At 41.6% G+C, this 22,948-nt stretch overlaps 1 protein-coding gene across 1 annotated transcript in view; it reads right to left on the bottom strand.

The window, feature by feature from the left end:
* CHMP7 (charged multivesicular body protein 7) overlaps positions 1-22,948 on the bottom strand; it is a 39,757-nt gene that overhangs the window by 14,857 nt on the left and 1,952 nt on the right. Inside the window, exons 2-7 of the mRNA XM_089653397.1 lie at positions 9,407-9,682; positions 7,552-7,720; positions 5,603-5,788; positions 5,378-5,511; positions 3,221-3,269; positions 506-625 (exon numbers count right to left, since the gene is read on the bottom strand). Of these exons, the coding sequence (XP_089509523.1) occupies positions 506-625; positions 3,221-3,269; positions 5,378-5,511; positions 5,603-5,788; positions 7,552-7,720; positions 9,407-9,660 (912 nt within the window). The 5' untranslated portion in view covers positions 9,661-9,682. The remainder of the gene's footprint in view (positions 1-505; positions 626-3,220; positions 3,270-5,377; positions 5,512-5,602; positions 5,789-7,551; positions 7,721-9,406; positions 9,683-22,948) is intronic.

Raw genomic sequence — 22,948 nt, 5'->3', positions numbered from 1 at the left:
CGTGAAGGTGCGGACCAATCAAAAGTCCTCTAGCCCAAACTGTTATCACTGCAAGGAGAGGAGAGAAAGCGGTGGGATTTCAAATCCCAGCCACTTTCTCTCCTCTCCTACTGCTGAGAAAATGGAGAACCTGCCTCCATAGTATACATCTCCATACACTCACTCTCCGCTCAGCCTGGGATCCATGCAGGGAGGTTTCCCACACTGCTCCTCTGTGAACTCAGGATATGACAGCCTGGGTTCACACAGGAAAAGTGGGAAAACCGCATGTGCTTTGGTCATTACATGCGAGGTATGAGGTCAGGTATGAGATATACAGTTATATTAGTCAAATATAAATCAAGGTATAAAATGTCCATACCTAGAATTCCTCTTTAATAAGGGCTCCCAATCCCCTGACAAGCAATATTTAAAACAGCTGAGCAGAGGAGGACTGAGGAGAGGATTGTAATCTCATTACTATGGGGTGGTATCGTGGTTCTGGGGGGGTCACATAAATGTTTACCATGCGGTCCGTTTCTGCCATCGATATTCTCTCCAGGATGCTCTGCACATTGTCCAGTTTATTCTGCAGCTCTGATAACCGTCGTTCTGACAACTTCCTGCGTCTCATACATCGCAGAGCCTAGAACATAAAGACTGAGGATAAGTGGAAGAGACATAAGGTATATAGCTAATAACATCGGTGGGTTTTCATCATGTATTGAACAGAGTCCTTACTGGCATAGGTCTCTAAGAAAAGGTAATTTAGAAGGGATAAAAATAAAATAAAAAAGGGATAATTTTATGAGTTCTGTAAACAGGATTTTTTTTTCAGCAAAGCAGTTATGGTTAGCCTGGTAAAAGGTGAAAAGGAATTCTGAGGTCCACCCATTGGCTGGCAATATGAAAAACTCATATTTAGAAAGATCCAACTCATATTTAGAAAGCAATTAGAAAGATCCAACAAGTACTTATTATATTTAATACAGTACTAAAATTATTGAAGGAGACGCTTTAAAAGTGTGAGTTACATCAAAACTTACTTTTAAAGTAAATACTATAACAATAAAGAAAAGGATGTGCTTACGGAAAATTCACTATATATTTCATGCAAGTGCTAAAAAAAAAATCAAGCATAAACCTAAAACAAACTTGACCCCAAACCATTATAGTTTACATGTAAAGATGATTTGATATAATAACTGGTCCTAAGATGTTTCAATCATCACCAACACATATAGCATGTACACACATAACATAGTATATAAGAAATTAAACGGTACTCCATCATAAGCTTCAAAAGGGCCTGCCTAAGAGCAGAAACCATGATGCCTGTTACTGCCTTACGTGTCCCACGCGGATTTCATTTCACTTTGTTACTGGGGGCCTGACTCTCTTTTTCCCCTTAGGCAACCTCACTGGAGCAAGGGAACAGCAGTTGCAGGGCTTAGCAATACACATCTAAGCTGGTTGTCATTTTAACCACTTGCCTACAGGGCACTTATACCCCCTTCTTTACCAGGCCAATTTTCAGCTTTCAGCGCTGTCGCACTTTGATTGACAATTACGCGGTCATGCAAGATTGTACCCATATGAAATTTTTATAATTTTTTTCTCACAAATAGAGCTTTCTTTTGGCGGTATTTAATCGCCGCTGGGCGCATTACTTTTTGCGCTATAAACAAAAAAATTGCAAAAAAAGTAAAAAAAAAAAAAGTTTATTTGTTTCTATTACAATATTTTTCAAACAGGTAATTATTCACCTTCACTGATGTGCGTTGATGAGGCAGCACTGATAGGCAGCACTGATAGGCGGCACTGATAGACAGCACTGATAGGTGGCACTGACTGGCATCACTGCTGGGCACTGACTGGAGGCACTGCTAGGCATTGACTGGCGCAACCGCTGGGCACTGACTGGCGCAACCGCTGGGCACTGGCTGGCAGCACTGCTGGGCTGCACTGATGGGCACTGGTGGGTGGCACTGCTGGGCACAGGAGGGTGCACTGCTGGGCACAGGAGGGTGCACTGCTGGGCACAGGTAGGTGGCACTGCTGGGCACAGGTGTGCGGAACTGGTGGGTGGTACTGATGGGCACCGATCATCAGGTCCCTGCTCTGACAACTGCTGGTTCTTGGCAGTACTTTCCTCACGCTCTGACAGCATGAGGAAAGTGCAGCCGAGAACCGGCAATTGCATTTCTCGGTGATCAGCGTGTCATTGGACACAGCTGATCACGTGGTAAAAAGCCGCTGTGATTGGCTTTTTACTACATCACGTGATCAGCTGTGTCCGTAGGATACAGCGATCACGGAGATCGTCGGGTCCGTGCCCCTGAGGGCGTGTTCTGGGAGGACATCATAGGACACCCTACCAGAACTGGCCGGCCACAGTGTAGCCGTCATTCGGCTATCTGCGGTTGGCAAGTAGTTAAACAAGCTGCTAGCAGACTTCAGTAAGCTTCAGCACTGCTTGAAACCTGTTCAAAGCCTGCTAGCAGCTTATTCACAGTGAAAGTCAGCACTTTGAGATCTGTGTATAAAATCCTTAAAGAATATTTCCACTTCTACTGCCAAATTTGGGTAACACCTACTTTATATTTCTTACATGTTCCTATTCACATAGCGTAATTAAAAAAAATATAGAAAATGCTGCTTAGATTTTTCCTTTTCTGAAAACTGAATGTTTCCACTGCTATAAGTTAATGCTTACCATTAACCTTCCCTGTACTCTGCTGGAAAATCTCATTATAGGTTGTAAACTAGATTTGAACACTATTCAAACAAAGAGTTAAATCATCTAGAAGCTGGGATTAAGTTTCCTCTCATTTCAAATAGTTCAGAGTAGCTTGCAGTCTGCCCGAGGCCTGCTTCAAACCAATACTGAATGGGAACACACAACTGTCAGTTGGGTTCTGTAACAGATCAGAGTGATTCTGATTGGCCAGCACTTTGTATTCACATTTTAATTTTTTCTGAAAAGGTGAAATTACACTTTAAATGCTTCAACAAAGCTGCTGGAAGTCTGCTGAAAACTTTGCAAATTGTTGTAAAAGTTTACTGTACACAGAAGCTAAAGTCCATGGGAATAAGTCCAAAGAGAGGAACATGAGGACTTTCTGGGATAGCTCAGGCTTCTTGTGGTGTCTGTTCTTAGGCGGAACATTTATTCTAAGGTTTAAAAAGGAGTTCAGAATCCTAATAAGACAACAAAGTGTAGAAGAAACATGATTCATACCTGCTGCTTATTTCCAGCTCTCTTAAAGCTTATTGCCTCTTCCTTTAGCCTGTGAATAATGAACAAAAAAAGCCCATCCATTACTCAATTTGGACAACAGTTCAACCCTTGCACATCAAGGGTTTTTCTCTTATTTGCTACAGGCACAATGTAGCAGTCCTCATTCATTGTTGCCAGTAAGTGGCAGAAAAAGAGCACAGATCAGAATACTCTGTCCTCTGACAAGGAATGGGAAAAAAATAGAAAATATGGATAATCAGCAAGGTAATGGGTTTTTCTAAAGTAAAGTATATATAACCAGCACACCAAATGTCCAAACGTTTATTCAGATGATCACAGCCAAATACCCTGTTATTCAGAAATCAACAAAAAAGGAAAAATTCAAACTCATTACCAGCCCAAATGAGGAAAATGTCATCAATGTAACGTATTCAGCATCTCACATGGTCAGAGAAAGTGATAGATGGCTACAAGTCATGTTCCTCAAGGCATTTTGTTTGTATCTTTTTGGTTAAAAGGGAAAAAAAAATAATCACCTTGCAATATATTAATGTGGTTTTACTAAGAAAGCATACCGCATATACAAACTACTTTCAATTGTAGGAAAACAATACAAGACATACAGAGTATTATAACTATGCATACAACACACATACACAAGCTATCTAACCATCCTAGCAAAAGGAGCATTGACAATGGTGTGTATGTTATTGAGATAAATTAAAAAGTCACTTGGCTTGGGTTACAGCAGATTCACAATCTCCGTAGACCACCAGAACTTCAGGCTACTCAAGCAATTGCATGAAAGCAGGTTCTCTTGTGTAAATTTTGTGTCATCCCCAGGTGAAGTCCCCTCTTGCTCAAGCATTTTTGGTCTTAAGAAATCTATGGAGTCCCTCCTGGCACAATCTTCTTTGTTTTAGGAATTATGGAGAACCTCCCCCCCACATAATCTTTTGGTCTTATGGAGTCCCTCTGACACTGACTCTTCTTTGTGTCATAGAGCCCCTTTCAGATTATGCAGCTTTTTTTTTGTTGTAGAAAGTTTGGATAGCCATTCCCATATGGGTGTATCCCTTTTCCTTTCTACATCAGTTTCTATGAGAAAATAATCTAATCCCAAACTCTGGATGGCACTGTAGTATCATTCATGTCATAGGTCAAATATTTTAAAAGGTCAAGATATTGTTGACTTTTATTGACGCAGCCTGAGTGCAGTGTTTGAGAGAACTCCTCTAAAACAATGGGGGCAGCAATAAATGTGTACATTTCCCATCAAATCAGTTATATTCACCCAATACACAACAGTATCGGTTTTTCCACTGTACTAGAAGACAGGATGTGCAAACATTGTTCCAATGGCATTTTTTTTTAAATGTTCACACAAGAACAGGAACTGCTTATTACCTACCTTATACATTTTCGGCAATATCTGCATCCACTACTTTTAGCTATGTGATATATTGTGAGGCTGGGCCATTTATCCAGTCAGTAACATTCTTTTTCTTGAGTTTCTATGTGGCTTCCTATACTGGTCTTCAATTGGTGGATGTCACTTTAAATGTTCTTTGTCCTGTATTATGCACTTATCACATGCCTAAAGCCAGCCATAGATGGAGCGATTTTCTGTTGTGTGCTATAATAGCCACTAATAATAATTGCATATAAAATCCGACAGGCTGAATGTACACAAGTTAAAATGATTGGTCAACTTGGGTACATTTAGCCTGCCCATACATGGTTTGAATCTTGGGCGGTCCCTGCTGAACTGGCTGATATTAAAACTGTCCATGGCTGGCTTAACGAAGGCCCTGAAATGCTGCACTTTACCACTGTTATAATCACCTGAATAAATGTTTGGACATTTTTTTCAAAGATACACGCTGTGCTGGCAAAGTATACCTTGGCTCATGGTACTGGTAAAACCGCTTTTTGCAGCCCCCTAGACCTAAACAAGCATTTAACCCTTGCCTGTGCAGACAGCCCTGCTGCAAGGAAACATTTTTCTTTTCCCCCAGAGTTCAGCATTTGATGCTAGTTCAAGCCATCACTAATAAATACAAAAAAAGGAAGAATTACTTCCACAGCTGCTGTCTGTTATTGCTCTCTCCACCTCTCTTTGAAAGTATTTAGGAAGCCATACACATCCGTACTTACCGATCAGACTCATCGCTCGCCTTCTGAACTCTCTCTGAAAGCAGTTTCTGACTTTTTTGCAACTCATAAATACCCAAATCAGATTCCCCTATTGGGGTGACCTGAGTTCTTCCACCCTGTACAAACTTCACAAGCTACAAGAGAATAAACAAATTCATAAATGGGGTGTTGAAGGGTTACAATCGCCTATACAGGATTTTACTGAATGGGGTGCACTGTTTTTACCTTCTCCCCATGTCTTTGCAAAACACAGATCTTCTTGTCTCGCTGCAGTTGTAATATAACCAGGTTAAAGGCATCCCTTTCTGGAAACTGATCCTTGCAGAGTGTGTATACTTCATCATCTAACAACAAGGAGGTAGAACTGAGTGGAGAGGACTGGTATTTCTGCAACACCAGCTCTGCCTGCTCCTGGGAAGAGAAGAGAACAATTTTCACCCCGTTTTCAATATATACACACATATACTGTACACAAATTTTATATATATATATATATATATATACACACACACACACAGTATTGTTAAAGAACAACTATGGCTCATGTATGAAAGTTTGAACAAGTCAACAACTGGCCAAAGCCAGTTACTATATGATGCATAAGCCTCAAAGCGTAAGCAAAAAAAACTTTCTTTACCTTCCCTGACTGAGCCAAGTCCTGCTTCATTTGGGTCTCACACGCTCCCCTTCCCAGACACTGCAGCCCCCCACTGGGAGGGCTTAAGCAGCACAATTAGTTCTGTCAATCCAGTGGACAGGTGCTGCCGGCTTATGATAGTCGGCAATGACAATGCTGATAGCTTTGATATCCTGCAAGATTTTCTCATCCCACTGTGGTACTCTGCTCTGAATTCAGGAGCAGTGTAGCATAGTTCCTTCACCATCATAGCAAGCTGCAGGTGGGCATCACTGGCAGCTTTCACTATTTTTTGTGTTACAGGGAGCTAAAGAGAAAACTAATTCCAAATGCATGCTGCATCACATATTTTTCAAGTAGGAGGTCACTTTTCTTCGTACTACACTGTATAATAATACACAGGTGTCAAACTGCGGCCCTCCAGCTGCTGAAAAACTACAAGTCCCATCATGCCTCTGCCTTTGGGAGTCATGCTTTTCACTATCAGCCCTGCAATGTCTTATGGGATTCGTAGTTCAGCAACAGCTGGAGGGCTGCAGTTTGACACCCCTGGTATAATATAAGAGCATTTCTTTTATCCTGTTGGTGTTATTGGAGGATTTAAATTTATCTTTACACCCTGAAGGAGCCTGTAGCACCTCCCTCTCTGCTCTCTTATTTAGCATTATGCCCTCCTTTCTTAGTATTACTTATGGCCCCTTCTTTGCCCCTCCCTTCCCATCCTTGGCATTGTAATCCCCTCCACAGTGGCTCCTTCTCCCCCGGCTTTCTTCTCCTGGTTTCTGCTCTCCTAAGCCTCTTTACCTTGCTCTGTAGCCATTCTTTTCTGGAAAATCTTTTCCTAATTGCCCGTTTAATGTACTCCCTGCTCTGCTCTTTAATCCATCCATTAGTACATCTTCTCTATCCATCTACAGCACGGGTGTCAAACTGGCGGCCCTTCAGTTATTGCCAAACTACAAGTCCCATGAGGCATTGCAAGATTGACAGTTACAAGCATGACTCCCAAAGGCAGAGGCACGATGGAACTTGTAGTTTCTCAACAGCTGGAGGGCCGCCAGTTTGACACCCTTGATCTACAGTGACTGCTTTTGAACACCATGCTTCTTCCCCTCCATCAGCATCTCTCTTCTATGCCTGTTCCCTTTCTCCCATGTTCTTTATGTCTACACCTGTAATTATTACTCCATTTTTCTTTCTGGTTTTCTCAAGTATCCCTCATCTGTTCTCTCTTTTTAGTGCCACCTTGGACATAAATGTATGCCCTGTACACAGCCTAGGGTCTAGGGTACTTTCCAAGCACACATAAACCAATTTTGATTATACCTTATGTTGACAAGTACTGACAGGTTTATGTGAAAGTACATAAATCCTACCTACTGGCATCTTTTTCTTTTGACTACCAAAATGACCAAGACGAACTGGACAAACAAGTAAATCAAAAATATTGACTTTACAACAATGAAGCAGAAAATACCAATACAGAATTTGACATGGCATGCTGGATCACACAATAGAAGTCAATGTAACTATGCACCTTTAAGGCATCGAGAATCACGAATGGATCATCTGGATTAATCTGCCCACCTAGAACTGCGCTCAGGGTCCACTGTAAAGGCTTGATGACCATTTGCTTCATGCCCCATGAGATCCAGCCACTGGAGATCCTAGACACAAAATCCGACTCTTGCTGCAGGCAACCACGTCTGCCACAACAGAACAGGGAAAAAAACAAAACAAAAAAAACTTAAAGCCCTAATAATAAACATTAGTACTTAAAATATTGACTGTGTCAACTAGATATATGTTGTCAATGTTTTAAAGCAAGTTAGAGCTTAAAGTGTTACTAAACCCAGGACCCTGCATTCACTATATCTGGTCTCCCACAGTACACAGAACATGGAAATGCAATTATTTTAGTAAATATAAACTGCTAAATACCTTTTCTCATCAGCAGTTAGAGCAGTCTTGTGATTTCTATCAGTGTTCAGCAGAGCACTGGGTAAAGCTTGTAGGAGGAGTTTTCTCTAGGAGGATGCAGAACCCCTGACCTCTTTCTGGGCAGTGCTAATTGGCCCTGTGCTGATCACATGCACTCTCCCAAGAAAAAAAAACCTCTTCAGCAGTACACACCATGTGCAGTGTCTCCACAACATATGGCTTATCAGGAGATAAGAGGGGAGCACAGGAAGAAGGGGAGGATCAGAGAAGTTAGGATCAAACAGCGTTTTTACACAATGCAGAGGATTAACCCCTTATATTCCACAGTGAGTATAACAAGCATGCTTTACTGCATATACAGACTGATTTTACTGTTGTGGGTTTAGTAACACTTTAAAAGCTACAGCTAATCTGTCTTCCTGCTCCCCAGACCAGTCTCCATGGCAGGTCATGTTTTCCATCTCTTGCAGAGTATCAGGATGGAAAGCTGGCTGTTGGGGTATAAAACAATGAAATGAACTGCTCTGCTTGCCATGCTTTAATTGGGAATAATCATCGTTGCATTGGTAACACAAATGAACAAAAACACCATCTCCTAAATAATTTTTAATGAAAAAAACCCGTCCCCAAGGAAAGAAAGCTTGGAACTTCATTATTAATTAGATAATGGGAGATATTTCTACAGTTAGCTTGAGCATGTGTTTATTCTGCCGAGAGAGGTAACCAGCCTACACTGTGGGTTTGCTGCTCTCAGCAGGAAACTGAATGATTATTGAACAGATATAAGCCAATAATGCATATCTGAAGGATCACTGCCTTTGTGTACAGTATGGTTGAATTGACAAATAATGCAGTGACAGGCATTTTACAGCTTTGTTTTCTATGTGTCTCAACACACTGCAATGCAACCTGGAGCGGCGCTGCAGTATGCTGCAAAAAAATGCAGACTTGCTGAATTTTATCACAGCACACTGTACAGAAATCGCATGGCAGTATACAGCAGCACAGTACACTGCATTGCTGTACAGCAACGTGAAGAGTACTTTTGTACTCTTCAGATAAAATTCCGCTGAAGAAAACAAAAAAGGAGTTTTGTGATGCACTGAATTATTAACGTTCATTGCGTTCAGGCAGCCTATTCAAAATTACTGGGCTGCCAATGCACTTCAACGTGCCTAAATCGCACATGATGACTCTTTTTTTATAACACAGCACACTATGGTTTGTTGCTACATCCGACAATGCAAGTGCATTGCCTTAGCAGGCTGGAACACCATTCAAAGTGAATGGCTCTGCAACACAGCTATGCATGTGTTACTGCAAAGTGCAGATTCAAATTTTTCATTGATAAATCAGCCTTTTAAAAAAGGTACTCCCTTACACATATAAAAATATATGTAAAAAACCCTGTAATTTTTAGTCCTAAATACAAACCATTATGCAATCTTCACCTGAGCATCTCTTGGATTACCGTTGCCAAACCCAATGGTGTGCTGCCCTTGCGGGTGAAGTGTGCCTGCAGCTGGCGCAGTGTGACGCTGACCATTCCTTGAGCCCTGGAATGCTGTAAAATCAGTGGGATCCAAAATTTCATTTTACTGTCCCAGTGTGCACTGTCCACATCTCGTGTTGCTTTGAAGGCAGAGAATAAAAACGACATCCGCTCATCATCATCCCAGTCTGCGGGGTAAGGCGGTGCCATCATCACTGTGGATCATGGAGTGGACCTAACAAAAACAAGAAATAGAAGATTAGGTGTGTAATTAAATAGAACCTGGTAAAAAAATTTAACTGAATTGTAATTAAACCAAACCTGAAAAATTGAAGTGGAAAAAAACCACTACTGAATCAGGAAAAGAAAAAAACAAACAATACTGAGCATTTGCTTCTGGACCCCATTTACGCATACACAATGATGATTCAATACTCAGAATTCTGGACTCAGAATTCCGGACTTGGGATTTGGAATTCCAGACTCAATCTTGGATACGAGATTCAGAATTCCAGACTTGGAATCTCTGGCATGGGACTCCAGACCCGGGGTTCACAATACCAGACTTGGAATTCAGAATTCCAGACTCAGAATTCAGAATATCAGAAGCAGGACTCCAGACTCGCAATACCAGACTTGGCATTCCGGACTTGGAATCTCGGACTCGGGATTCGCAATAGCAGACTTGGACTTGCGGACTCCAAATTCCGGACTGGAGACTCCGAATCTCAGACACGGGGCCCCGGACTCCAAATCTCAGACACGGGGCCCCGGACTCGGGATTCGCAATACCAGACTTGGAATTCCGGACTGGGGACTCTGGACTCCGAATTCCGGACTTTGAATTCAAAATTCTGGATTCGGGATCCGGGACTCCGGACCCAAGACTCGGGATCCGGGACTCCGGACCCAAGACTCGGGATCCGGGACTCCGGACCCAAGACTCGGGATCCGGGACTCCGGACCCAAGACTCGGGATCCGGGACTCCGGACCCAAGACTCGGGATCCGGGACTCCGGACCCAAGACTCGGGATCCGGGACTCAATACTCAGAATTCTAGACTCAGAACTCGGAGTTCCGGACTCGGAATCTCTGACTCAGAATTCCAGACTTGGGACTCAGAATCCTGGGATTGGGACTCCAGACTCGTGATTCGCAATACCAGACTTAGAATTCCGCACTCAGGATTTGGAATTCCGGACTCGGGATTCAATACTCAGAATTCCAGACTCAGAGTTCCGGATTCGGAATCCTGGGATTGGGACTCCAGACTCAGGATTCACAATACCAGACTTGGAATTCCAGATTCGGGATTCGCAATACCAGACTTGGAATTCTGAACTCAGGATTCGGAATTCGAGACTTGGAATCTCGGACATGGGACTCCAGACTCGGGATTCGCAATACCAGACTCCAAATTCCAGACTCCGGGATTCAACGTAGAATTCCAGACTCAGAATTCCAAACTTGGAACTCCAGACTCGGGATTCAATACCCGGGATTCGGAACTCTGGACTCAGGATTCAATACTCGGGATTCGCAACTCCAGACTCGGATTCAATACTCGGGATTCGGAACTCCAGACTCAGGATTCAATACTCGGGATCTCTTTTAGACCCTGGATGTCTCAAAAAAGAGAACCTGCCACCAAAAAATCATCACATAGGGGACTTTTTGTCCCCTTTGTGATAAAAAAAAAAGTTAAGTAAAAAAATGTTTTTATTTTTTTTTTTTTAAAAATTAAAGGTAAACCCAAGCATATAACCCCCCCCCCCCCCCCCCAATTTTTCAAATGTAAAAGCACAGGCTGCGGTGCCTACACATGAAAATGACGATTGCAATACGTTACATATCGCGGCGCACGCCAGAATGAGAGCAATAATTCTAGCTTGAGACCACCTCCGTAACGCTAAACTGATGACCTATAAGGGGCTTTAAAAGCGTCACCTATATGTTGCCGTTTCACTAGCACACGCAAATTAAATGTTTGACATGTTGGATATCTGTTTATCTAGCCTCATCTTTTAGATTTTACAAAACAATTAGATAATTTATAGCTTTTTGTGCCCTAAAATTACCTTAAGTGTATTTTTTACTGAAATTTTGTGTTTCCTAAACCTGTGTGACATAAAAAATTGGAACTACCATTATTTTATTCTCTAGGGTCTCTGATTTCAGAAAATATATCATCAAAACAATAATACCCAATTTTGCGTAAGGTGAATCCACTACCAATATATAGTCCACTATAAATCTTATGCAAAAAAATGTCCCATATTCTTCCAACGATATTCCAAAACACAGTCCACCTCAAAAAAAAGAAAACTCATATAGTGCATTATCCTTTATAAAATTATATATTTAAACTTTATTTGTGCTTCCTATAGTGAAAATACGTGAAAAAATAGTGAAAAAACGTGAACCACACGTGATCCGTGAAAAACCACTTCAGTGTACACAACACTCTTACAGTGCCATATCACAGAAAATCCAAAACTAAAAATGTGTACACTTCTAGATGCAGTAAGGGTACCCTTACCAACTTTCCCAATATAATAGGCTTTGTAACAATCCAGGAACTTTTTCAGGCTGATCAACTCAGGAACCTCTGCTGTATCCCGCAGCCACCCCACTCTCTGGATTCCTCAGACACTCTGCTCACAGTGTCACCAAAAAAACATAGAGGACATAGTGTGATACCGCCAATAAAATGAATAATAAACACTTTATTTGTAACTGCTCACATTGCCAAAGTTTAAACAACGCATTAGAGGGAGTTCAGAAGGTGTAAGGATCTCACGGACATCCAGGGAGACACGTCCCGTCGCTCCTGCTCGATCTCTCCCTTATCTAAAATGGCCGCCAGGTAACTTCCGGTTTCCGGGAAAACGTCTTAACGTCACTCCGCCTTGACGCGTTTCGTCATCGACTTAGTCATAAGGGGTCAATTATGACTAAGTCGATGACGAAACGCGTCAAGGCGGAGTGACGTTAAGACGTTTTCCCGGCATTCTCTCCGGGCGGAGCCTGAGTATGGCGGCGGAGGAGAGCTCAATGTAGGAGCTCTCGGTCGGAGCTCCATGTCCTGACCTCCCCAGGTCCCCTGTGATCCCCCCGAGATATGTAGATAGCCTGGTGGCTTGCCTCTTACCCTGGCCTGGCGGCTCCCCGGGACGGAAAGCGGAGGTGTGCGGGGGGAGAGTGGAGAGTGGCTGGTGAATAGCGGTGAGAGAGCGGTTGGATGCTGGGAAGTCGGCGCGAGCACGTGACCGACCGCAAAGCACGCCTGGGAGTTCGGGAAGCCGGCCGGCCGGCGTTCTGCGGTGAGAGAGCAGAAAGGTCCTGTCGGCTGGGGATCGGTGCATTCTCCCTCTATTCCCCCGAGACCCCCAGGGCATAAAGCAAGATAAGAAGATATTCACTGAGCCCTGGTAAACGGAAGATCAAAGAGACTCTGGAGGGTCCCCCCCCCCCCCTTCTCCTTGAATAAAGACCCTATGTGACCTGAAGGAGAGAGCAAACAGCGGGGCCACTGGAGGAAACATACGAGGAGGGTGAGTGACTTTAAGTTGAAATCTTCTATACCCTAACTGTGATGCATTACATGGCTCCCTAAAGGGTAGCAGGGGGTAAGTGAAAGGGGGGACCCCGGCGACTGCAAAAAAGGTGGAAAAGATTTGAGGACAGAACAGCCCAAAAAGACCAGCCGGGGAATAGTGCAGAGACTAGTATACAAGACCTTTGATTCTCTATCCCCCCTAAATCCAGGAATTTTAAAATAGAAGAGCAAAGAACAAAAGTTACAGAGAAAATGAAAAATAAAAGTGTAAAAGGAAGTGGGCTTAAAGGGTCCCAGACTGGTACAATTAAAAAATATACCTCCCAAGGAAACGTAACCCCAGAAAGATCCCAGAATAGGACTGAAAGAGGAGAAGCTGATTTCAGCATGGAAAATAGCCCTAGAGTATCATTAGGCCTGGACACCAGCAATCAGCAAGCATTAGGAAATACAGAGATGGAAAAAGATCTACAAATACCTAATAAAAAAGAAATGGCAGAAATGTTTAAAGAACTGGAGAAAACAATAAAACAAGAAATGGTAAATATCCGAAGTGACCTGGGACACCTGCTGGTGAGAGTGGAGGAAACGGAGGAGAAAGTTAAAAATCAGACCCAGGCTATCTCTGAGCTTGAAAAAGTAATAATTAGCATAGGGAAAGCCCAAGAAAAATTGAAATATAAAGCTGAGATACAAGAAAATAGAGACAGGAGGAGAAACATCATGATACGTGGGGCCCCAGAGAACTCTAAGGGAGAAAACCTGCAAGAAGTGGTTTGTAAAATATTAAATATTATAACAGACAGCACTGAAATGGAAAACTCTAAAATAGAAGGAATTTTCAGAAAAGGAAACATCCAGAGATACCTGGGGAAAGAAAACCCGAGAGACATTATAGTTAAATTTTATGAGTTTCGAGATAAAGAAAAAATTTGGAAGAAGATCAAAGGGAAACCAGCTATTAAGTATGAAGGTGGCGACATACAGATATATGCGGACTTGGCCCCAGAGACTCTGTGGAGAAGGAGAACTTTGAGGCCCCTATTGGAAAGGTTAAAAGAATATAATGTGCAATACAGATGGGGGTCTCCTGAATGTTTAATAGGATGGAAAAACGGGGTTACGGCGCACCTCAGGTTCCCAGAAGATCTGAAACATTTTTGTGACAGTTTAAAAATACAAAGAATGGAGATTCCAGGCTGGGAAGAAGATCAATGGGAATTTAGAATGAAGAGAAAAGAGGATTGGCAACTTGTGGGGGGGAGGGGGCGGGGGGAGAGGGGGAGGGGGAGAGAGGTGGTGGAGGGAAGATAAGGCTGGTTTTTTTTTTTTTTTTTTTTTTTTTTGGTCTTTCCTCTACACTGGTCAGCCCTCACCCTACTGCCCCTGCCTTACGGTGCTGGAGATGAACCTAGGAGGGACCAGGGGAGCTATGAGGAGGTCGGACAAGGGGAAGGTCGTCCATGCCCAGAGTTTTTAGCCCAAGGACTAGATCAAAAGTGGAAGTTTCTTCCATAAATGATCAATAGGCAAAAGATGGGCCTAAAAAGAGGGGGGGGGAAGGGGGTGGGGGGGAGGGGGAAGTTGGGGGGGGTGGGTAAGTGGGGAGGGGGGGTATTTTTCCTGCAAAAAAATACAAAAGCAAGTGAGAAGGGAGAAGAAGGGGAAGAGAAGATTTATGGAAGATGGAAGAGATTCAGTTTATAACATATAACGTAAATGGGTTGAACTCCCCTGGGAAAAGATTTAGACTGTTTAAAGAATTACATCATAGAGCAGCCTCAGTAGTATTCCTACAGGAGACACATCTTGAGATAGAATCGAACGTTAGGCTGAGATCCAGAAATCACCCAACATGGTATTATGCTGATTCCCCGGTTAAGAGAGCGAAGGGTGTTGCAATAGGTATGGCAAAGAATACTAGGTTTGAGCTGGACGATAGAATGACAGACCCAGAGGGGAGATTCTTGTTCTTAAAGGGAAAACTACAGGAGATCGAATGTACATTGGCCAATATTTATTGTCCTAATAAAAGTCCAGAGATATATCTGAAAAAAGTGCTGAGGAAGTTGACGGACTTTAAAAAAGGCTGTTTGATTCTCGCAGGGGATTTTAATTTTTGTATGGATCCACAAAAAGATGCTACCTCCCATGCACAGAGAGAAGGAAGTAGGGCTCTGAAACTCTTGAAGAAAGAACTACATATAAGCCAATTAGTAGACGCCTGGAGAATTACACACATGCAAGATAGAGATTATACCTTTTTTTCAAACATGCATAAGAGGTATTCAAGATTAGACCACATATTAATAGAACATCAATTAATCGACCACCTAGTTCAAATTGAAATAGAGACAATCTCTTTATCGGATCATGCCCCAGTCAGAATGAAATTGGAATGGGGGAAGGGGAAAACAAGAGGGCTGGGATGGAAACTTAATGAGACACTATTAGTAGATAACGAAATAGCCCAGAAAATAGGGGAAGAGATTGAACGGTATTTCCAGGAAAATGAGACAGGTGATGTGTCCATAGCTACAGTGTGGGAATCTCATAAGGCATACATAAGAGGAATATTGATAGCGATTGGGGCAAGAAAGAAAAAAGAAAGAAGAGAGAAAATGAGCAGACTCTTAGAAGAAATAAGTAAGCTAGAACAACAACACAAGAATAGAATAATAAAAGAAATAGAGTTGAAGTTAAAAAAAAAGAAAGAAGAATTGGAAGGTGTAATAGAAGAGGAGAGGAGAAAAGCATATAATAGGGTTTTGAGTGAGAGATATAGATGGGGAGAAAGACCGGGAAAATACTTGATGAGGGCCCTAAGGAAAAAGAAAAATAGAAATTATATAGAAAAAATAAAAGACGTTAAGGGGAACCTGAAACACTCAAATAGAGAAATCACCAAAGTTTTTATGGAATATTATAGAGATCTGTATAATATAAATCCCCTGCGGGAATCTGAAAATATAGAAAGTGAGAAGAACCATAAGAGAAAGAAATATATAGAGAAGGCTGGGTTACTAAAATTAAGCGAAGTCCAAATGAACTCCCTGGATGCAGATATCTCACAAGAGGAAATAAAATTAGCTCTGAAGGGTACAGTGTCTGGGAAAAGTCCAGGTCCAGATGGTTATACTGTGAGATATTATAAAAAATATAGTGAAATCTTAGTACCAAAACTTAGAAAATATATGAATGCATTAGGTGGAGAGATGGAAATAAGAAAAGAATCGCTACAGGCTCAAATGGTGCTTATCCAAAAAGAGGGAAAAGATGCTACACAGTGTTCGAACTATAGACCTATCTCATTATTAAACACTGACACTAAGCTATACGCAAAGGTCTTGGCAAATAGATTGAAAGAGCTAATGCCGGAATGGATACATCAGGACCAGGTGGGCTTCGTTCCCGGGAGGGAGGGTAGAGATAATGGGCTACGATCATTGATGCTGATCCAAAAAAGTAAAAAGGGAAAAGAACCGGTGATTCTACTCTCTATAGACGCTGAAAAAGCGTTTGATAGAGTGAATTGGAGATTCATGATGGATACGTTGGAAGTCATGGGAATTGGGCCCAAGATGAGAGAGTGGATAGGAAAGTTGTATAGATACCCCTCTGCAGTTGTTGTGGTGAACGGGGAGAGGTCAGAACCCATTGAGATGTCAAACGGTACAAGACAGGGATGTCCACTGTCCCCATTGTTGTATGTTGTATTACTGGAACCACTTCTGTCAACAATACGGCTAAATAGAGATATAAAGGGAATTCAGATAGGGGACACGGAACATAAAGTCGCCGCTTTTGCTGACGACTTGCTGTTCTACGTGAGAAACCCCAGGATGACACTGCCAAACCTAATGAAGCTATTGAAGGAGTATGGAGAATTGTCAAATTTAAAGATAAATCCAACAAAAACGGAGATTCTAAATATAAATATTTCAAAAAATGAAAAAGAAAAAATACAAAAGGAATTTCCCTTTAAATGGAAAGATAGAGATATAAAATACTTAGGAGTAAATCTCACAGCTTCATATAAACACCTTTACAAATTAAACTATATTTCACTGATTAATGAGATTAGAGAGCAGCTAAAAATATTGCAAGAGGGAACCCCGACATTGATAGGTCGTATTAACCTAGTAAAAATGATAATAGTACCAAAAATCATGTATAGATATCAAATGATACCAATTAAACTCCCAGAGACCTTTTTTAAGTTAATTAAGAAACTGATAACAAAATACATATGGAGGAATAAAAAACCAAGATTGTCATATGAGTTGTTGAGTAGGAGGAAAGAAAGAGGTGGTTTAGGGCTTCCAGATTTTAAAAGATACTATAAAGCTGTAATATTGGCTAGAACTATAGACTGGATACAGAACTATAAAAAAAGTTGGGTGAGGATAGAGAATGAACTTAGTGGAATAGATTTGGGTAAAGTGATATGGATACCAACACAGTATAGGGGCCTAAATGATAATGTAAATACATACACTTTGAATGTTTTAAAAATTTGGGATAACTTACACAAAAGTTTGAAATGGTCTTTTAATTCAACACTAATTTCACTAAAAAACACGGAGTTTTTCCCCCCTGGTAGAGAAGAAATAGGAGGTAGGTGGTTTAAAAAGGAAGAGGTTCAATTAAGAGATATTTTGGTGGGGGATAAAATAGGATCATTTGAGGAATTGAAAAAAAAAGAGGGTGAGATTTTCACTAAATTAGACAAGTGGCGGTATTTTCAGTTGAAGAGTTTTGTTGGAAGCTTGCCAAAACCTTTAAGGACAAGAGACAATTGGAACTTGTTTGAAAAGGTTTTGGGCACACAAGGTGACGGGAAACACGGGATTGCTAAGGTATATAAAATACTCACAGAACTAGATATAAATACAAAGCCAACATATATAATAAAATGGGAAACTGACATGGGAAGTGTGATAGATGAGGAGAAGCAGAGGAGAATATATAGATTAACCCACGAAAACATCTCTATGAGAGAAGTAGAGATGAACTATAAGTGTTTGACAAGATGGCACATTACACCAATTGTTGAAAATAAGATGTGTAAAGAGAGTTCACCGTGGTGCTGGAGGGGATGTGGTGAAATGGGTACAACATATCACATATGGTGGGGTTGCCCAAAAATTCAGTTATACTGGAAGACAATAACCCACTTGATAAGGAAAATAACAGAAATAGATATTGGATTAGACCCAGAAGTGTGTATTTTACATAACATGGACATATCAGTCAATAAATATAAAAAATCAGGGATATGGTGCTACATTAATGCTGCAAAAGCTCTGATACCCAGGTTTTGGAAGCAAATAGAAGTACCGAGGGTAGAAGACTGGGTAGAAGAAGTTGAGCAGATTAAAAAGATGGAAAGGTTGTGCCATGTCCAGGAAGATAGGATGGAGATTTATAATAGGAAATGGGAGAATTGGGAAAAAGCTAAGTTATATACGAAATATAGGAAAGATTAAAGAAAATAATAGGAAAACTGCACTTGCTGAGATAAAATGATGCAGAGAAAAGGAAAAGTAGGAAGATGGGATTTGGGAGAGGGTGGTGGAGGGGGGGGAGAAATTTGGAATAAAGTAAATAAAGTAGAAATGTTGGATACTATGGTGTATAGATATATTTATATGTTTGTATATCATGATGTTGAAAAGTATTTAAAATGAAAATCAATAAATATTTAAATTATAAAAAAAAAAAAAGACGTTTTCCCGGAAACCGGAAGTTACCTGGCGGCCATTTTAGATAAGGGAGAGATCGAGCAGGAGCGACGGGACGTGTCTCCCTGGATGTCCGTGAGATCCTTACACCTTCTGAACTCCCTCTAATGCGTTGTTTAAACTTTGGCAATGTGAGCAGTTACAAATAAAGTGTTTATTATTCATTTTATTGGCGGTATCACACTATGTCCTCTATGTTTTTTTGGTGACACTGTGAGCAGAGTGTCTGAGGAATCCAGAGAGTGGGGTGGCTGCGGGATACAGCAGAGGCTCCTGAGTTGATCAGCCTGAAAAAGTTCCTGGATTGTTACAAAGCCTATTATATTGGGAAAGTTGGTAAGGGTACCCTTACTGCATCTAGAAGTGTACACATTTTTAGTTTTGGATTTTCTGTGATATGGCACTGTAAGAGTGTTGTGTACACTGAAGTGGTTTTTCACGGATCACGTGTGGTTCACGTTTTTTCACTATTTTTTCACGTATTTTCACTATAGGAAGCACAAATAAAGTTTAAATATATAATTTTATAAAGGATAATGCACTATATGAGTTTTCTTTTTTTTGAGGTGGACTGTGTTTTGGAATATCGTTGGAAGAATATGGGACATTTTTTTGCATAAGATTTATAGTGGACTATATATTGGTAGTGGATTCACCTTACGCAAAATTGGGTATTATTGTTTTGGAGCATTTGTTTAATAACACTGTCACGTATATAGTTTGGTACACTTTCAGGGGAAGGTGTTGATTGTGTTATAGGGTAATCATATTAGGAAGGAGGTGGTTGATGTTTAATTAAAGAAAATATATCATGTTTTGGAGTTTTGTGTGTAATCTTCAGGACTTATATTATTTTTTTAAACGTGTGCAAAAAACGCAAAAACAGCTCTGGCAGCGAAAAGGATAAAGGATAAGCTGGACAGGATTTCCTAACAAGCAGTCAATCAGTGCTTATTACACTGCAAGGTCTCTCCCTTCCCTGCTAGTGCTCAGGTGCGGTGCTAGAGACAGGCAGGGAAGGGAGGAGGAAATAAACAGCGCAATGTTAAAAATATTAAACGTTTAGGTAGCCATAAAGCCCCCCCCCCCCCTCGTTTTTTTTTTTAAAGCACCAGACATTACTTAAAGCCGATTTAGATACAGTTTTGGTTAAAATGTATTTTTTTTTTTTATCAGGACAAGTAGATTGTCAGGAGGGACAAGTGGATTGTGAGACTGTAATAGTGATGCTGGTTGCAATAACTAAAAACAGGTCATATACACGCACACAATCAACATGCCGTCGTGCAGGTACTTTTAATCAGCATTTAAACCATTACATGTTCTATGCATTGCGAAAGACCAACTACCCAATGAATACCTGCCCTGGCACATCATAGCATTCACCCGGCACTCCAAGAAATAACAGAATCCAACTGCAATATTCTTGTACTGTCAAAACCTCCACTTTTATTATCACACGACACACAAGAGGATATATATTTTAGTCATCACAATCTGCATAATAATACACACCAATAATAATGTGAGCATTACAGCATGAAAAAGACACATCGTTTGACAGCGTCACAGCATAGAATTAATACATTACCAAAGCCATGTGGAAGCTGGGAGGAACAAATCCCATGGGAACCAAACTGCCCAGGGGGTCACGGGGAAGCCGTAGGCGCGACCAGTCGATGAACCCATATAGCCTTGGTAAAAATCCCAGCGTCAGAGCGTCCTCTGGCCACTAGGGGAGATTCCACTGGTCTTGCCTGGACCTCCGCCTTATAAACCCTTTTTCTGGAAGCGGTCCAATAGTGGACGGCACCACCCACCACAGGAGGGGCTAGCAGAAGGGTTCCGCGAGGATAAGTCATGTTCAACCACCATATTCCTTATCTGAAAAGTCACACTGTTGCTTCTTATCTACCCCAAAACCTCTTTTCATCTCCTCCAGACTTCAGAATTTCTAACTTAGATGTCCTTAACCTCTTGGCGCCAACCGAATGGAAATGTGCAGCCTCCCAGTTTCTGGGCCTAGACGCCAAGCGGCCGCACATTTGCGTTCTATTAAAAAAACATATGTGCTGAGAACGCGCACCCTACATGCTCCCAGCACACATGTCCGGTACTAACGGAAAGGTCCCGATCTCCTCTTTCGATCGGGACCTTTCACGATCATGTGACCGCCGTGACGGCATGTCACATCGGTCACATGACCCTAAACCCCGCCCCCCAGCTTCTGAAACCCTTAAAGGGCTGGGAGGTGTCGGCGCCACGGGGTTAAACAGGTTTTTATCTCCTAATGTGAAGTTATTAGATGTCATAAACACGGTTCATTCCATAAACAAGGTTTTATCTTGCTCTCAGCAGAATATTTTGTGACTCTGTTCCCTTGACCTAGAGAAATGACACATCAGTCACTTCTCATGCCCTGGCATTAGCACAACAACTTTATTGTAAACATTACCCAAGAAACAAAGGGTCCAAGGCCAACACATTTCATAGGCATTAGACACCGATGTAGTCCCTGGACAAGTAGTTTTTTCAAAAATGTCCACATCCCTGTAGATATAAGTTGTACAATGCTTTATGCCCTAAAATTCCAGCCATGACTTAAAAAAAAAAAATCCCGGGATCGGGACTCCAGACTCGTGATTCGCAATACCAGACTTAGAATTCCGGACTCGGGATTCAATACTCAGAATTCCAGACTTGGAATTTCGGACTCAGGATTCGGAATTCCAAACTCGGAATCTCGGACACGGGACTCCAGATTCGCAATACCAGACTCCGAATTCCAGACTCCAAATTCCAGACTGGGGACTCCGGACTTCAAGATAGAATTCCAGACTCAGAATTTCGGACTCAGGATTTGGAACTCTGGACTCAGAATTCCAAACTTGAAACTCCGGACTCAGCATCACCTGTCACCAAAAAAATCATCACATAGGGAAGTTTTTGTCCCCTTTGTGATAAAAAAAAAAAATATATATATATATATATATATATATATATATATATATATTTTTTTTTTAAAAATTAAAGTTACACCCAAGCATATAACTCCCCCCCCCCAATCTTTCAAATGTAAAAGCACATGCTGCGGTGCCTACACATGAAAATGACGACTGCGATACACATTACATATCGCTGCGCACGCCAGAATGACAGCAATAGATATAAGTTGTACAATGCTTTATGCCCTAAAAATTCCAGCCATGACTTACAAAAAAAAAAATTTCTTTTCAATTTCTGTCACCTTTGACTTCATTCTTTGATCTCTTGCAGACCTACATCAGCTGCAGAATCTGCTGCTGTGTGTTGTGGTTCCATCCGCTAGCTGTTATGGCTTTACAATTCTACATGACACAGTAGTGACGTAGAGCTCAGTGAAGGGAAACACAGCATACAGCAAAGGACGTAGAGGTATCTTACACTTCTAGAAGTGGGTAAGCTGGCGTAACACTGCAAGAAAAAAAGATGGCAAGCACAGGTAAGTACACTACTTTTTCTTTTACAAGGTGATTTTTTTATCCTTCTTAATAGAATGAGGAACTTTAAAACCTCTGGTCAAGCTTAAAATTACTGTCCCTTGGTTTAAAAGATGTGGCAAAACAAGACCTGCAAAACAAGAGGCTTTTATACTTACCTATTCCTCCATGGTGGCTTGAAGAAATTTCACATGGGGTTACACTTCCAGGAGTGTGGAATGACTGCATCCCCTGCCATATACTGGGGTTCCTTAGACTTATTGCTACACTATGGCTGGGTCCTGTAGTGAGGTAGGGAACAAACACATTCAAAATTCCATGATGCAAGTTATATACCAAACTAGACAAGTGTACATTGTAGCAATTACCACTGTATATAAACACCATATTACAGGAGGGGCGGTGGGATGTCAAAGGAGCAAGTGGGTATTGAGACACTGGAAAACTGGTGATGGAATGTTGGAGGGTCGGGCAGGGGACATCGGAGGAACTGGTGGTGCAATGCTGAAGGGTTGGCTGGTGGGATTTTGGAGGAGGGACGTAGGAGGAGTGGGCAGTGAGTTGTTGAAGGAGCTAGAGGTGTGACGTCAGAGGAGTGGGTGGTGGGATAATTAAGAAGCAGGCAGTGGTACGTTGGAGGAGCGGGCAGTTGGAAAAGAGGGAAGAAGGATGTTGGAAAAGCAAGGAAGCAGTGGGATGTTAATGGAGCGAATGAGCA

Source organism: Staurois parvus, unplaced genomic scaffold (assembly GCF_062004578.1).
Source record: "Staurois parvus isolate SC_StPar_1 unplaced genomic scaffold, SC_StPar_1.0 ptg000710l, whole genome shotgun sequence".
Lineage (NCBI taxonomy): Eukaryota > Metazoa > Chordata > Amphibia > Anura > Ranidae > Staurois > Staurois parvus.
The sequence above is the reverse complement of the archived record's forward strand: the minus strand, read 5'-3'. Positions and strand labels throughout refer to the sequence as shown.